Below are 18241 nucleotides of genomic sequence, written 5' to 3'. Positions count from 1 at the left end.
CTATACAATGTAAGGATAGTAGCTTTATCGTCCGTATACACTTGTAAGCATTCGCTTATTAACTATATTAACAAGCATGGTGTCAGCGCCTACAGGCAAACATGAACAGATCCCACTTGATGAGCGCGGACACGCACTGTCAAACACTGGCGTGAGGAAGCGCCGCTGCAGTAGCGAGCGAAGCGACCTTCGTGCTGTTGTCTGTCGCTTCAACGCAAACTGAGCGCCGAGAACACACAGCACGCACAAAGCTACGAGCCGCCGACGCCCCTACACTGCCTAGACTCTGCCCCAAACACAGATCGCTTTCAAGATACGGCCCTCGCGCCGCCGCGCAGTACGCAGTTGATGCTAGAGTACAACACCGCTCGCCATCCCTCCCTTCCTCGCCGGTGCCTCGAGCGCAACGGAAGGTGCGCTCCCTCCCTGCTTTTCTTTCTTGCGCGTGCGAGATCTAGACGCGGTCGTCGGCTCCCCTCGCACACTTTCACTCGCACATACAGCATATGGCGCATGGCGACAGCGTTATCGCCCTTGGACTTTATACGGAACATCTACGCGCCAAAACTAATTTTAGACATCACAGACACCATCTTTAGATAGAAAATATGGATCTCAAAGGCCATACTTTTGCTGGCGGAAACCAAAAATACGGCATAGGTGTCGCCCCCGGCACTTTGGGCGGCCAATGCCATCGTCAAGCCACCAAGCCAAGCGACATGAAAAGTTAGAATGGCTGCTCGGGCCAGCGAGGGGTGGCAGTTCGCAACATATGATGCAGGAACGGTCCCACAGTTGCAACGCAACAGCGGGGCTACCAATGCATTGGTTTCTATGGAAGCTGTGCCGGGACAGGCCAAAACGACGTAACAGCCAGGAAAACGCAGCACCCGGGAACGTAACAGCGGGGTTCTACTGTATTTTGTTGCAGTGTTTCTACCGCTAGCTAATGTGTAATGATGTGCAGTAGATATCACTGCCATTGTGACATAACTTATGACAAAAATATTCTACACATCCCCCACTATGTATAATGCCCACTGGGCCTTTAGGGCATTCAAAATAATAATAATAATAATAATAATAATAATAATAATAAAAAAAAAACTGAGCTTCACCAATAGGCTAGCAGGCTAACAAATGGCAGCACGAGGCCAAACTAATCGACAACTTGAAGAACAAAAACTGTGCTGAGCAAACTGGGAACGTACCAGTTTCCTCCTCCTCCTCATTCCGAAAGACCTGAGTCCCCTTCTTCGGCTAACCAAGGGCAGCTGTCGTCGAGGCCACCCTTCCGCCGCTCCTTGCCCTTGTTCCTGCGCTCGGACTCACGCTTCACAATGCGCACCGTCTTGATCTCTTGTGCACGGTCCCGGGGCAGCAGCCCGTAGAACTTCTTAGTACGATCGTCTGCTTTGCTAATGTCTTGCACCACGTATGACCTGTCCTCAGCCATATCGCTAGGCTCAGGTGAGAAGCTGGGCGACTCCAGTTCTACAACCTGAGAAGTCTGGAAAAAAAAAGCAAATTGTGCAAAGTGCAAATGCTATAGTTGCTGCTTGCATGTTGTGATGAGAAAGTAAGTCAAAAGAATCCCATGGGTATGGTTACTCTTTTCACATTCTCCGAGTCCCTTTTTCCAGCTGACAACAGGAAAAAATTCACTGTTTGGCTGTTTTTGCGCTATTCCCACCTAGCAAGCACAGATTCACTTGGTTGAATATTTGTACAGTATACAGCCGCCGACTGGTAATTCAAATGAACATAATTCAGACATGCTCAATTTATTCGGACAGCTTTGAGCACTGCCATCTGCCTCCTATATTCGTGTATGAGGAAGATCAAAATGTCTTGACACCTTTCAGCGTGCCATTTGGTAATTTGGACCCCACTTGCATGACAGCATGCTAATTCGGCCACTGAGTCAAGCAGAAAGCGCAATATTTTGGTTCTGATACATCACCGGGATGGTAACCGGCAATATTGCTGGTGCCTTTGAAAGTAAAACAAGCAAAGCCTAGTCAACCCAATTCTGCACCCAAACCACAGGACAAGCAAGTCAAGCTGCTAAGTGCTATAAAGGTTGCATTTGTGATTTGTCGTAATGGCAATGCCAGTTCTACGGGTCCAGTGTTCCTCGCATTAAATAGCTACATGGTCCCGGGTGACAAATTTTTGTCACTCAGGATCGTCAAGCAGCTTCAAGTGGCGCCAACTCTGCCCTCGATGTCTTAGATGAGGGCCGCGATTCAATGCAGGAAGTACGGGACAATGACAGTTGCAAAGAAACCCATGACCATTCGGCTATCGAAGTGTGGTAGATCTCTGTTTTAAGTTGCCAGGGGATATGGATTCGGTGCACGCAGTAACTGTACCTTTGTCTGTTTGTCACGACAGCATGAAAAAGGTCCAAATATGAACCAATCAAATTGCAGCCAAGTGTATGTGCGCACAGCAATGCACTGACAAGCTTTTTTGGCCACTTTTCACATAAAATAAGGCATTTTTCTGGCAAATCCGATGTTTCAGACTCCTGATTATTCGGTCCTTTAGGTGGTTCCCTTTAAGTCCGAATTATCGGTCAGCAACTGCACTAACATTCTGATCCCATATTGGCCCTACTAAAGCAAAATTTGACTTGTCGCTAGTGTTGGAAATATGGCCATATAGTTTGCTTTCATTTTTGCCACTCTGTCAGCACTATTAGCTCAAAATGCCGCTTGTTACCTTTTTGTCTGACTACTGGTATGAAACTGTTGGAACAATGAGCACAAAGATTAGCTCATTTCCCACCTATTTTCATCAAAGATGCAGGGACTTAATTGGCACTACGTATTTCCAGGTGCCGTATTAAACTCAGGTGCGCTTCAACTTATTAATAACTGCAGAGCAAGATCTCTAACAATGGACAGAGCACAATAAAATGCCCCCAAATGTTAGAGATCATGGGCTTTATAACAAGGATAACGTAAACCTTCTCCAACTGCAGGCAATAAATACGAAAAAAAAAAGCATCACTTTAAATTTGGTTTACAATTCTGCAACTAAACTCAATCCTTTCACAGAACAAACACCGTGAGATATCCACAAGTATGATCTACTAGGCAAGCTTGACATGACTGTTGTCCTTTTTACAGCGAAGCTGTTAAGGGATAGGTTCCAGGAGATCGTGTCCGCGTGTAGAAAAGCCACATGACCTAGCGGGAGAGGAGAGGAAAATAACAGCTCAACCCTGTGAGAATGCTGTGAGATGGTGCAGATGAAAAGGAAAATGGGGAGGGGGTTGACGTAAGTCACACCGTCCGATACTTGCGTTGGAGGGGGAGAGCTTGAGGCGCCCCAACCAATGGCTGTGTATGTAAAGTAGATCAACGGAGGAGTGGGGTGTGAGAGGAGTTCGCGTTAGCGTTGAATGTACATACGGAGCTTTGGTCAAGGACTCTTGTCTGGGAACGTCATAGAAAAGCGTGAGGAACGCGCTAGGAATGCCGTCGCCCGTGGACGCTGACGTGTCCCATCCCCCGCAATGTGCTAGGAACGCCGTCACTCGTGGACGCCAAGCCAGTTCTTTCAGAGCCGGGCATTGTATGGCCATCATCTAAGTGTTAAAAAATACCTCATTGTGCTACTCAGAGCTGGCATCGAAGCCTCTTTCCCGAGTACGTAGCGAAGGGGTCGGTTTACTATTTTGTAGCCAAATTCAACAACGCAAATCCCCAATATAGCTAAACCCCAACATAGCAAATCCTACAAGAGCGCCAGCTTCGCTGGACTTCCCTCTTCACAGGGTGGAAGGGCTCCGACTTTTGTTTGCCTTTTAAAAAACTTCAAACAATGCTTCCATGCCACAAGAAAAGTTGTGTTCGGAGTGGTGATTCAATGAAATATCAACTCACAGTCACTATGTCACACAAGGATGTCGGCCGGCTGTCTAGAGCAAGGTTACTTGTCACCGACGAGTCAAGGTCAGTTTCGTAGTAAGTTTTCTGGTGGCGCTTTCGCTCTGGAACACTCCCTGAAAAAAGAAGCAGCAGTGACACTTGCATAAAGAATGACACTTGTGACAACTTTGATGGGACCACAGCGTCAGTTCGATGCACGTTCACTAGTCTATCTCGCACGATGTTGGGACCGTGAAAGCAGTAACCAGCTGCCTTTAATATTTTACCTGCTGAGGCCATCGGAAATTGCGCCGCAGGGCGGCACTTAGGCGTCACTGAGGGCAGCGTTCACGGCTGAGATGACATCTAAGTTGCAATGGCGGCAGAGAAGCGCATTTGGCCTTGGCAATGCCGTCGCTTTGGTGGCAGTGGCTCCCCTCGCAATCCTTCTCAACTCCCTCGTAGCTCCCCCACCTTCGACTGTCTCCGTGCGCGCCTGCCGCTGTGCCGGCTCCGCCGCTCCCGCCGGCCCAGCGCCAGCTTAGCCCTCTCGCTGAAGTTTCGTTTTCTGCCGTTATTGGGAAGTTGGCCGGACTGGGCTTCCGCCGTTGCTTCTCTCTGTGCCTCAGCCGCAGTGTTGGCCGAGACGTTGGCTAGTACAAGCGTGTCCCGGCGCGAGAAACGGCGACCTTACCATTTGAGAGTGAAATTGCCGCCACGTTTCGATTCTTTTTTTCGTTTTCTTTTTCTCTGTGTGGCATTGAGGGGTCTCTCCTAAGCTTTTGCTCTATGACGGTGTCGAAGCAATGGCAGTCGGAGGCGCCGCCGCGTGATTTGGAGCGCTGCTGAGGGCATTGTCAGTGCGCCGTATGTTCGAATTAACTGTCGCAAATGCTTTCATGTTAGAATTACCGAATTAACGAGATTCGACTAAATGCTTTCTGTGAGTTTTCCTCGCTCGCATTATATGCGGATGAAAACATTTTTTTTTGTTATTGCTTTCCCCAAATAACCCCTCGTATTATATGCGGGTCCGTATTATACACGTTTTTACGGTAATTTTCTCTAAATAAGGGCTGTTCAACTATACAGCCTAATTGCAATACAATGAACATGGATATAACAAGTTATTGGATATAACAAAGCAAATCTATAATTTGGTTGGCCATGTTTTAGGTATTTCAGTGAGTGTTCCACTGCTATAACAGAACCAAAAACGCAAGATTCAAGACAACATCGTTTAAAGAAAAGCAAATATTTGTTTGCTAGCGGCTCAAAATATGTACTCTCATAGCCATAATGTCAAATACTCGGCAAGCAACTTAAAACGGTACATTCTAGACATTTTGTTAGGCCAACAGCATGGTCTGCCTGGCTGGCAGCCAGCGAACCAAAGTTCCAATCTCATATGACCCCAATGATTGCACAGTAGCTTGTTTATGACTGTGCAAAGTATGTTTGCAATTTTAGCATTGCTAACCTGCCGTGTGCGATGATGACAAACTGCTGACGGGCCATCAAAGGGTGTCCGGCCATCAAAACCGGACACCCTTTGCTGGCCTATCAGTATTTTTTTCGCACAGAGCCTACCGCAAAATTTGGCTATGCCAATATCAATCTGTATGATTACTGAAGTGACTACAGTGCAGAAACAGATAAAAGACAAATAACGGGCACAGCCATGCGCTGTAGTCACTCCAATATAGATTACCAACTAGCCCATTCTTATACAGTCCGCACCTGTTACAATAGATCAGCATACAACCACAGAGATGAGCGATACAACGTACCGTTTTTGCACGGCAATAGCACAACCACAAATATAATGCAAGGGAGGACTTCCAGACTCTCAGAAAAAGAAAAACATATACTAATGATTACACGAAGTGACATATAAAAGCAGATGCCCGCAATGCGCTTTATTCATCATTACTGTGAACTGCTGTCATAAAATACAAGGTGTGTTCAAAAAGAAAACGAATTTTTGCTATAACACCTTTACTGCTTATGGTACAACATTTTAAGTGCTGTCGCCTTCAAAGTTGTCCCCTCTACTGCCATTGCACTCTTCCCATCTTCCATTTTTGGAAAGCCTCCTGGAACGCACTTTCTGGAATGGCGCGCAGGTCTCTTCTCGCATTGTCCTGGATCTCCTCTGCGGTTTGGAAATGACATCCTTTCAAGGTGGTTTTCAGCTTGGGGAATAGAAAAAAAAGTCTGCTGGGGCTAGGTCCGGAGAATATGGTGGGTGGGGCACAACAGGAGTGTGGTGTTTTGCTAAGTGGCTGCAGACAAGGAGTGACGCGTGAACCGGGGCATGATGCAACATCCAAGCCTGATTTTCCCACAATTCAGGCCTATTACTACGCACAGAATCTCTCAAACGTGCTAGACCTAGCACCGCACCTGCTGTTCAGCTGTTGTATCTGGGCGCCTCTTGTCCAACCACAGACGGCCTTGTAGACGAGCATCCGCCGCGGCTGTGGGAGGCAAGTGCTGCCGCCGGGTACCTACCGGTAAATTAGGTACTAGCGAACTCCTGGCCTGGAGCTCGGCCGTTATGGGACCTGAACGCTTGGAAAGGGGTGTTTGACCTCAACCCGAAGGTGCCCCCACCTCAATAGGTGCTTGGGGGGCCACATGGGAAATGACCGCCATGGGAGCGGCCCAGACACCACTTTATTTCCGTGCTCACGTTGGTTTCGACGGGAATTCTGGGCGCAGGCTCCTTTCCCAATCGTATCACCCCTGAAGGAAGCCGAACGCCAGGCCGGGGTACGCTTGTACCCTTTTGAACCAGTGGGTGCCCGGCGGTGGTGGGAATCGAACCCACAGCTTCCCGCAGCCGAGGCGGGCGTTCTACCACTAGGCCACGGCTGCGGTGCTAGGTTTCGCTGGTAAACTTCTTTGTTTACCGTCTGACCATGGGGCACAAATTCCTGATGGACAATGCCTTTGCAGTCAAAAAACACAACCAACATCACCCTCATTTTTGACTGACTCATGCGTGCTTTTTTTGGACGAGGAGAACCTTTGGCCACCCGCTGCGATGACTGCACTTTCGTTTCAACATCATAGCCATAAACCCATGTCTCATCGCTTGTTATGATGTTCACAAGAAAATTTTCATCGTCATTAGCAGCAACGAGCAGTTCCTGGCTGATTTCAACATGGGTCTGCTTCTGCTCGTCAGTCAACAAACGCGGCACGAATTTTGCACTGACACGACGCATCCCAAGTTTATCACTCAAAATTTCATGACGTGATCCTACGCTGATACCCACTTCGTCAGCGACTTCTCGAACAGTCAAACGACAATTTCCACGAATCACAGTTCGAACTCTCTCGACGTGGTCATCATCTGTGGATGTGGAAGGTCGTCCAGGCTTGGGATTGTCACCGACCGACATTCTTCCGTCTTCAAAATGCTTGAACCAATCATAGCACTGCATGCGACTCATACAGTCCTCCCCGTATGCTTGGCTAAGCAACTGAGATGTCTCTGTGAAAGTTTTCCCAAGTTTGTAGCAGAAGTTCACAACATACACGCTGTTCTTCAAATTCCTTCACTGTCACTTTGGCACCAATCCGAAGAACAGCTTGTTCATGTGCTCACTTCAGCGGCTGTAGCTCGCCAACTAATGGTCAGAGCGAAACGCAGCAAATGGCAGTTTGTTGTCTAAGCCTGTCGCTACATATGCTCAGTAGCCGCAGCGCACTGCCTCTGCCGGTAGGCGCGCTATTTCAAAAGTTTGGTTTCTTTTTGAACACACCTCGCACAGTGAAAAGAAAAGTGCATGGATAATATAGTCGTAACCACTGCTGACGTCTTTGTCACTGTAGGCAAGAACGACGTCGTCCTCCGTGCCACCAAGATTATTGGACAGGCAGCACTTCAGAAGTGCCTGCAGTACAACCGAACAATGCAAGGCCGCGTTTGTTGTGTGTGTTCGAACACTGCTCCGTATGCGGTAGAGATCGCAGTGGTGCAGTGGTGATCGCAGTTTGAAGCGACAGAAAAAAACATTGCGCCGAAATTATTAAAAAAAAAACAAACAAAATCACCAGCCTTTCCCCTGTTAAGAAAATGGGGTTAAGCGAATTTTGTGGCAAGACGACGCTGCCATAGGCGTTCTGCTTTGTTTGCCCTAAACTCCGAGTTTGCGGCTCTTCGCTGACATTTGGCTTGAACATCGCGCTCCCGTAACTCGGTGCCCGCAGCTCTTCGCTGACGTTTCACCTAGGCTTCTATATCTATGTGCTAATGGCTGCAGACACCCTGAAAGAGCCAGGTCAGCTTTCTTTATTTACTGGATTTGTGCTACATTAATAATGGTTGGGAGAAAAGTTGCGTATAATGCGGAATACAGGTTGAGGCGTAATATACATGTCAACCCCCCCTTCCTTGAGCCAAAGAAGCAAACAAACAAAAAAAATTTTTGCGACAAAACTTCATTTTATTTACTGGTGGTACTCGACTCGTCGGCTGCTGATTTATTTGAACTGTCCAAAGACGATTGCTTTTTGCTGACCGCACGTGGCCACAGCATGTCGTTCTTGGTGCCGTCCAGGGAGTTGCGAATGCTATAGCATTTCTTGAACGTGCACTGCCATGTCGGCGGGCCACAACATGGTGGTGACATAATACCGCATTTACATTCCGTAACCTTGCCCCTCACCATATGGGTCTTTCTGCACTACCATGATGATTTAGAATACAACCTTTAAAGGATATGACTCCAAGTCCAGCGATTCAAACCAACATTAATGGTGAATTAAGCTACTTTATAAGTTTTTCCCAACCTGCCAAATGCCATTTTTTTTACATGCAGGACATGTAAAGCTTATTCAACTGTAGTGTAATGTGAAAGCTTGTAACACTTATTCAACTTTGAAAATATGTTTCAGTACTCCTTTAAAAAAGAAAAAAAAAATTTCTGTTTAACATATTCCTGTTTGCGACACTTACCAGTGGGGCTATGCTTTGGTTCCGGAGGCTTTGCTTTCACTTGAGGCTCTTTCTCCATGTAGGCGTTGGGGGGCATGGATGCCTTACTCTTCTTTTGAAGTAGGTCATTCACTATCTTTTGAAGCCTCTTGAGCTCAACCTCCAAGTCATCTTTGAGAGGACTACCACACTTGAAAAAGAAAGAATGCATAACGAGTTTAAAAAACAATCGAGATCTGTTTTAATGCTCAACAAGCGAGAAACGATGTGAAAGGGCAAGCATGTGCACTAACTACCAATTGTTTTTACTTGAAGCTGACAATCATAAATATATTATAGATAAATACATCAGCAGATTTCGAATCAAATATCAAATCTCATCAAGAAAAAAAGCTCAAAATCGAATGCCTGAAACTTTTCAACAAAATTTATAGTTTACAAATTTTGGGCAAAAAAATATGGTGGTGCACATGCTCAGGAGTCTCCTAGCATTGCATAACAAGAATGTTGTAAGCTATCAATAACTTAGGTAAATATAAATGAAGATACGAGGTGCTACCCAAATGTTCCGGGAATTTGAAAAGCGCGGGCAAACTGAGTGTGGTACCTATTTCTGCCGCTAGCTATAGCTTGCAGCATGCATTGCAGATCAGTGTGCTGAACAACTTGCATCTAAGAAGAAGTATTGTTTTGTGAAGTGTTGTTTTGCAACACAATGTTTCACTGATTTGGCGCATTTCTTAGCAACCAATATGGCAGACTTCAAGGGGCAAAGGATTTGCATCAAGTTTTATTTTAAACTTGGCAAAACTGCGGCATAAACTCATCGTATGCTAGAGGACGCTTTTGGAGCCGACACCATGAGCCAAATAAGGATGTTTTTATGGCATAAACGCTTCAAAGAGGGTCAAATGTGTGTTGACAACGATGAACGTTCTGGACGCCCGTCAACGAGCACAATCCTGGAAACGATAGTGGAAGTTCGTAAGGCTATGCTTGGAAATCGCAGGCTAACTATAAATGATGTCTGCGACATTGTAGGACAATCGTACGGTACAGTTCAGCGAATTTTGTCAGATGTTTTGAACATGAGGCACATTTCTGCAAAATTCATGTCAAGACTGCTCAGTGACGAACACCCTGTTTCTGTCTGTACGGAACTGAAGCAACAAGTCAGAGACAATCTTACATTCTTCTCCAGTGTATTAACTGGAGATGAGACATGGGTTTATGGATACGATCCTGAAACAAAACAGCAGTCGTCGCAATTGAAGTCACAAAATTCCCCGCGGCCGAAAAAGGCACGTCAAGTTCATGGCAATGTGAAGTCCATGCTCATATTTTTTAATTTTTTTGACATACATGGAATTGTCCACAAGCAATTTGTACCTCCTGGACAAACCGTGAATAGCGAGCTTTACTGTGACGTTTTGAGGCGCTTAAGAGAGAGCATTCGTCGCAAACGTCCGGAGAAGTGGAAGAACAACCGGCTTCTTCATCACGACAACACGCTCGCTCACACATCACTCGTTGTTGGACAGTTCCTGACTTCTAAACAAATCACAGTACTTCCGATCCCGCCCAATTCGCCTGACCTTGCCCCTTGTGACTTTTTCTTGTTCGCAAAGTTGAAGTTGAGGCTGAAAGGACATCGCTTTCACACTGTTGTAGAGATCCAGTCGGAATTGCAGGAGGGCCTCAACACCCTGTCGCCTGGAGAGTTCCACGAATGCATGGAATCATGGAAGAAACGCTGGAATCGATGTATACATGCTCAAGGGGACTACTTTGAAGGAGACAGTGCTGATTAGGCGTTATGGTGAAGACATTTTTTTTACGACTGAATTCCCGGAGCTTTTGCGTAGCACCTCATATACAGTATGGTCTACTCTTAGTACTTACTAATATGGTCTAGTACTACCGGTAAGTTGGGAACACCAACTTAGTACGCCAGCAGTAATTACAGGTCAGTTCTAGATATGAAGGTCTGGGAAATACTTTTTTCACCATTAGAATTTCTGTTGGATCACATAATCTTTTTTCTTTTGAAACTAATAAATTAGTGATATTCTGTTGTACTCAATACAAATTAGGTTCTCAGTTTAATAGTGGATCAGCATTTAGCAGCAATCTTAATTATTGCAACGAAAGTATTGCTTCCTAGTTTTTATCCTAAACATAGAAAAGTTATCATTACTTTACAGCAGGTGTGCTATCATAAGGCCAATCTGGACGACAGATGAAAGGACCGTGCATCACATGACTTGAGGGACCGCCCACACCGTTTCACTGTCAGGTTCAGCGCGATTTGCCACCTGTCTAAGATTCTGAAATTTGGAGGGTCATGGCAAGTTCGCTGAACAGATATCACTCAATGACCACGAACACTCGCTGTCACGACGCGGGAGAATGCTTTGCAACGTGTCTTGCGCTTATGCGACCGCCAACACCAGAGGCACGATACACAATGCGCATCAAGGCAGCAATCATCTTGGCTTGGACTTTTGCACTTGCCGCAGATTACCTCCAAGGTACCGCGCGTGGCCTGCGTATGTACAGCCTTGCACAGCCAGGGCAAGGGTACAGGTGGAGGCGGACGCGCAAGGGGGAGAGGACAGATACCCATGCATGTTTCCTGCATCCCCTTCCCCCTCTTCGCACATGCTTGATCAGGTTACTGCACCTTCACCTCCTCTCAACCCCCGTTGCACTGAAGGTGAGCTCTCGTGGAGTGCACAAAGCTGCCGCGCAGTCCGCGGCCTCTGCAAGTTGTGTACTAACACAGCAAGTGCCGCAGTAGTGCTTCCTCTATACCGCGTCTCGGCGCGTGCACTTCGACGCCGTTATTGCTGCTAGAACTTTTTATGCGGAGGATTCTTGCAACTAACTTTTGCCTCAGCCAAAATTTTATAGTTCTTTTGCGAGATTTACCAGAAATACAGGCTCTAAGTATACGCTTGAAATGACCGACAACTTTGCTAGATTGAAACCTTGTCATGAAATTACTTTGCTAAATTGTGGGGAAAAAAAAATCACCGTTTTCAAAGAACTAAGATCAGAAAATGAAAATAGTTCCTTACATTGTGAATTTTGTTACATTGCAAATTTTGTTAATTTGAGGTTCAACGAATATCGAATATTTGAAAAATTTGAAAATAGATATTCGATTTACAAATTGAATTATTTGAATGTTCACTATTCGATTCGGTGATATTCGAGTACTCGCACACCCCTAATTTTTTCTTTAGTCAATACTGCAAACCTTGTACACGTCCAAGCAGGGTGGGTAAAAAGATAAAGAAAGCAAATATAAAAAAGTTGATAAAGTTTCAAAGCATCAAATTGTGGCGAAAGGTAATAAAGAATCATTCCAAGCAGTTTGCAGTGTGAGGAAAACTGAAAACTTGAATAAATCTGTTCGAGCAAAATACGGTGTCAGTGAATTAAGATCATGGTGGCAAGTATGCCTTGATGTTGAAGATGATAGATAGGGTGATTGATTAATTGTTAGGTCCCGATTCCAATGCAAGAAAAAAAATTGTAAACGTAAAGTTTTCATTCTTTGTTCGAAACATTGAATGCCATTAGCCTGCATTATTTCAGAGGGTGACTCATAAAGAGAAAGTTTTGCGTAAATTAACCTTACAGCTTTCCTCTGTACCTTTTCGAGACGGGTCATCTTGCGTTTAATAAACAGGTCCCAAACAACGCATGCATATTCAAGTTTCAGTTTAATTACTGAATTGTACGCAAGTAATTTTACACTTAGTGGTGAATTTTAAGCTTAGGCCTTAAAAAATATAATTTACGGAACGCTGGAGAGCAAATGTTATGTAAATTCCAGGATGAATTATTTGTAAGTGCAATGCCTAAGTATTTGTATTGAGTCTCTTCCTGCAGTGGTAACGAACGTAGCCTGTACGTAAAAGAGAGCGGAGCTTTTCGGCGAGAGAAACGAAGAAAAATGGTCTTATCAGTATTAAGGTTCATTTTCCATGTTTCACAACATTCAAAAATGTTAGCAAGAGGTGGTTCTGATCGTTAGTTGAAGTGATTTCTTGAAAAAGCATGCAATCATCTGTAAACAACCTGATTTGCACATTAGGACATGTGCAATTGGAGAAAAACTGGAAATAAATAAAATATTGCTGTGAAACACAGGTAGACTGTTATATCGAGAACCTCGTTGGTATTCAGTATACAGAACGTCACTAATTCATTAGTTTCAGAGGGGGAGAAAAGAGCACTTGATTCTATTCAACAATAGTTCTACTATTGATAAAATATTTTCCAGACCTTCGTATATTAGAAACGAGCTGTAATCAGTGCTGGCATACCAATTTGGCAATCCCTTAATAAGAGTAGACCGTAATGTATATCTTGATTTCTATGCACATAAGTTACTGATACTAACATGCTACATTCTTGTTATGCAATGCTAGAAGAGTCCCGGGCATCTGTAGCACTGTATTTTCTTGCCCAATATTTGTTACATTTTGAGAAAAACTTTGATATTCAATTCGATATTCAGCTTTTTTTTTTTTTTTCTAGATTCAACTCGAAATCTACTTCAGTATTCGCCCACCCCTAGTTTCTATGCTAAGAATTCCACCTACGCTGTAAGCCTCCTTCATACCCAACATTTCAGAGAGGTGACTGCAGCAGAATGAATAGAAGGTGCTTTTTGCCCTCTCGTAAGCTTACATGCTGCTAGTAATGCCATGTCACTCTTGTTAAAGGGGCCCTGAACCACGCCTCGGGCTTGGTGAAATAACATAGTCCGCGGGTAGCATACACTGCTGCGAACATCTCAGCCAAGTCTTGCTGTCATACATGGTGCATGGACCTTGCAAGCGGAGCGCGAGGTCACTTTTCTCTCAAACGCTCTCATTTCAACAGAAGCCATGATCCTCCCTCTTTTCTATGTGCTTTATTTCGTAATAAAGCACATTCCTATACGTGGCTGCTTTTGGGCGCTGCGGTCGGCTACACCACGGCCGCCATGGGGTGCCGCCACGAGTCCACTGGCTAAGCGCACTGCGGCTCGCTGAGGACAACCGCGTTTGGCTTACGTTCAGCATGTCGTAGGCACCAAAATCTGAAGTCATGGCATCTACGTTAACCGCCAAAACGAAATTTGAACTGCGCACCACGATGACATTTTGAAGGCAGGGCGTTGTGGCCCCACCTCACACCGCCGTAGCCTTCGCAGTGCAAGGCATTGAAGAAGGAACGGGAGCACAGTGGAGGCCGTGTTTGATTGCCAATAACTCCGCTTCTGCTGAACGCATTGAAGTACTTTTTGGGGCAGAGTATTTCTGAAGTAGCCTATTTTCGCTTCAAATGCTTTTCTTCACTTCGATAAAAAGTGGTGCAGGGCCCCCTTAACAGACATGAACGACATCGGTACAAGGGACACTTAATGCTTTATATGATTTTCAACCAAGTAAGTATGTTTGTGTGAAATACACAGCAGGTAGGTAAATTTATATCCTACACCTGATTAAATGTAGCGCAATGGGGCCACAAATTGAACCAACATGATTCCAATTTAATCGGAACATCACATTTGTTGTAAAACCCTCTTAGTGACACACTTTCAGTCACTTTTGTTAACAAACAGCACCATTCCCTGCTTCATGGCTGGCCACATCTCCCGATTCATAAATGGTTTCATTTTTCCTTGTGATGTGCACTTGCCTCCCCAGCCTTTCACAGTTTAAGATACAGCAGGAAGAACACTGAGGCTCTTTCTAAACAGGAACGTAAAAGCAAAGCGCAGCTAGAACATGGTGGTACTTTCGCTGTACGTTTGAATCAGATAGCAAAGGTGAGGCAGGAGCAGCGAATAGCAGAACAGGATGGTGGCACTTAACCTGGTTGGGGAAAAACGCTATGGGGCAGCCTTAAACTGGTCAAGGCAAAAACAAAAAGAGAGAGAAAAAAAAAGTGAACATTCATGCGATACAGCAACTGCAATCAATGAGATGTGTAGTGTATGAGCTTGAACACTCACCGAAGTGCTTTCAGCAAGCATGTTCTGAATGTGTAGAATTTCCTTTTCAATCAGCAGCTGCTGCTTCTCTAGTGTTTCAGCCTCCAGAGTCTCAGCATAGGTGTCCTCGTAGCGATAATCTTCGCCCTCATCCATTCTTTTGTGCTGAAGGGAGAAAGAACAGAAGGCAAGGACCAGGTGACTGTTGTGTTGAGAGAACCGCTCACATTCTATTACTAAAGGACTTCTTCGTTGTACTGGACAAAAAAAATAACATGTCAGTCTAGTGGGGTTTCTAGTGGCATCGAAAAGAGGGGAGGCGGGCAAAATGGGAACACTTCCACCCTCCCCACCCACACTCTGCAATGACTGCCACTACAACCAGTTCCTAAAAATGTAACATCCCAAAACTGCCCAGTGGGTTAAGAAAGATGTTGTAGTGGAGGGCTCCTGATTAATTTTGACCACCTCTGTATCTAGAATGTGTCCTAAATCTAAGTGCATGAGTGCTTTTACATATAGCCTTCACTGAGATGAGGCTGCCATGGTCAGGAACCAAAACTACACTGTTGGCCAAGCATGACATCACTGACACCCAATGGTTTCTCAGGTATAGTTCTGACACCCACTTGCCCATTATACTGCCTTGGCTTGTGTCCTCGGTTAACAGATCTGGTGTCATCCACACTTTCTTTTGGAATGCGGATTGGACGACGAGGCCATTTGCGTTCTTGAAGCGGGGTTTTGATCTGCTCTTACCGACGATGAACAGTCGTAGTTTGCACAAGCCATCCGTATTTGCAGTGAGCAAAACTGAGACATGCACCCTGCTCATTTTTACTCCATGGCCTTCACTGCCCTTCAGATTCAATTTCTTGTTTGACAGCAGCTGCTCCGCTAAAACAGTGCTGTTTCATTGGCATTCAATATTTCTGACGAGGCAGGAAATGTCACAAGCTCGTAAAAGAAGTGCACTTGCAGGAGCGCAATGTGGCACAGCACTCAATATATCGAATGTGGCAGTGAATGGGAGCTTGATGCATGCATAGTACATCACTATAGTTTTGCATGGGATTTCCAAGGAGATGTTACAACTGTTCGATATAGACAATTAGATATGTCCAGATTTAATATATCCACGATTGACTGTACCAAGGCAGCAAGAGCCATGCACCAAGGCCAGCACTTTGTCATTCCCACCTGCTTGCTGATGCCAGCAACAGTGTACAGACTGCCGAGCTTGACCATGTTCTCGACCAAGCTGATCAGTGGCTGAGTTAGGTCCAGGTTTCTTGTCAACTCGTTCAAGCTCCGTTGAAGGCCAACCAAACGCTGAACGTCTGCTGCACTGCTCTGTGTGCCACTGCATGAGTTGAAGGGCACAAACAGCAATTAGACTTCTCTATTAAAAGTACAACACGAAGTCGGCAGCTCCAAATTATGTAGCATGGCTCTATTACATGTACAGTTTGGTCCATTGTACAAGGAAAAACCAATTCAGAACTGATTGCAGTTTAATTTTGACACAAGGTCCCTCGGCAATACTTTTTTACTATTATAATAATTTTACCTTGCACGTGGCATCAAGCACTTCTTTCTACAAAGTTTGTATGTTCCAGTAATGCCTGACTGAACACTAATTAAACGTTCCCCTTAAGAGTCGACTATACCGCACGAAGCACACAATGTGTAAGAACAGTGAATGAGCTGAATCACATTTACAGTTTAGAGCTCTGTACCCTAATCATGAGGTTCCTCCAAATGTAAAAGATAGGAGGCCAGCCAAAACTCTGCGATTTGTTTGATCAATTCAGACTTTTTTTTTATTATCAGACTTTAAATGATTGCGAGTTGACTGTACCACAGCCTACCAAATTTCAGAGGTGCGCTGCCACATTATGGCAAGCAAGCTTGAGCATGGTTTAACTCTTGGCGGTCCTTTTACAGAAGAAAACCCGACCAAGATGACTGACATAGAAATCCATGTACGTACTGCAGCATGTTCTTTATTGACAGAGCAGCTTTCGTCACAAGAATTACAGCATGTAGTGTGCCAAACCACAGGGAAATGTAAAATAAATGCAACGATTACACCAATTTATGCGCTTTATATCCATTAATACTAATGGATAAAATTTTGCCACATTTCTATGGTCATCACATTATATGAGTGGCGCACGAAAACTGCAGAGACCTCTCATGAGTAAAAAGGGATCTACCTTTCAGCAGAAAAGCCAAAAAGATATCATTATGAAAAAAAACTGTCAGCCCTTCCACTGTGGTGGAGATGGAAGACCAGCGAAGCTGTACTATGGTGGGAATTGTGTATTTCCAATTATGACTATTAAGATGTGATGGTGCAATTGGCTATTTGAACTATTAAAGAATGAGAAATATATATGATCTGGTGGTTTTCATTTATTTAGTGACCACAAGGACCATGGCTTTATGGTCGCTACGGTACACCGCCATAGGGTGTATGGCAAAGGTTGGCACGTTCTTCATAAACACGTCACCAACGCCGCGCGCGTTCCGTGCAAACACGGGTAAAACGCCGCCGCCACCGTCGACAACAGTTCTGCGCGTTGTTTGTGTGACCGCACACAACCGCTGTCAAAACGCTGGCTACGTGACGGAACGGCTAAACGCCATTGTTGGCACTGTTAGGAGAGAGGCGGTCGAGAGCCCAGAGAGAGTCGGCGGCACAGGCGGCAGAGGCCGGCAGGGCTGCGCGCATGCGCCGCAGTAGGAGAGCGGGCACGCACACGCACAGTCTAGTTGGTCCAGGGTGCCTCAATGCCCTCCTTGCCCAGCGATCCCCTTCCACTGGGAAGTCTCGTTTGCTCTCCGCCGTGCGTTGGCTCCCTGTGAAAGCGCGCGTCCCTCGCCCTTTGTGCGCTTTCACTCGCACATACAGCATACGGCCAATGAGTTTTTTTTTTATTGCCAGATGCAACCATCGAAGAGCAAGCCCTAGACAGCTTCGCTGTAAAAAATTGTTACAACCAAGGTGTTTTACCCTTGAAGGCCCAACTGCAATCAAATTTCATGTTGACTAAATTGGTTATAAGTGAGTATCATTGAAGCACTCTTAGCAAAGCTGCAAAGTTGGTAACTGTCCAATTTTATTACCAGCCTTTACGTAGTTGGTAACTGTCTAATTTTATTACCAGCCTTTACGTAGTTCCTAAGCAAACAACGCAGGCACTTAATGGTTCAAGGATGTGACGAAAGTCCCGCCTGTGGCCTCTCAAATGTTCAGTGCACAGCAAGTGCCACCCGATCTCAAAGTCATGCTCAGGCACCACGCTGGTTCTCAATACAGGGTTCGTACACAATATTTGGCTGGAAATTCAAGGACATTTCAAGGATTTCAAGGATGCAAAAAGGCAAAATTCAAGGAGTGTTAGCGTAATT

General features: G+C 45.3%; 1 protein-coding gene across 1 annotated transcript in view; it reads right to left on the bottom strand.

Moving 5' to 3' along the window:
• The window catches only part of LOC119450369 (uncharacterized), a 66359-nt gene that overhangs the window by 18061 nt on the left and 30057 nt on the right, over positions 1-18241 (bottom strand). The window contains 5 exon segments of the mRNA XM_049666486.1: positions 1243-1510; positions 3897-4015; positions 8851-9019; positions 14846-14989; positions 16025-16187. Of these exon segments, the coding sequence (XP_049522443.1) occupies positions 1243-1510; positions 3897-4015; positions 8851-9019; positions 14846-14989; positions 16025-16187 (863 nt within the window).

Source organism: Dermacentor silvarum, chromosome 4, assembly GCF_013339745.2.
Source record: "Dermacentor silvarum isolate Dsil-2018 chromosome 4, BIME_Dsil_1.4, whole genome shotgun sequence".
Classification (NCBI taxonomy): Eukaryota; Metazoa; Arthropoda; class Arachnida; order Ixodida; family Ixodidae; genus Dermacentor; species Dermacentor silvarum.
Note: the sequence above shows the minus strand (reverse complement) of the source record. Positions and strands in the feature narration are given on the sequence as shown.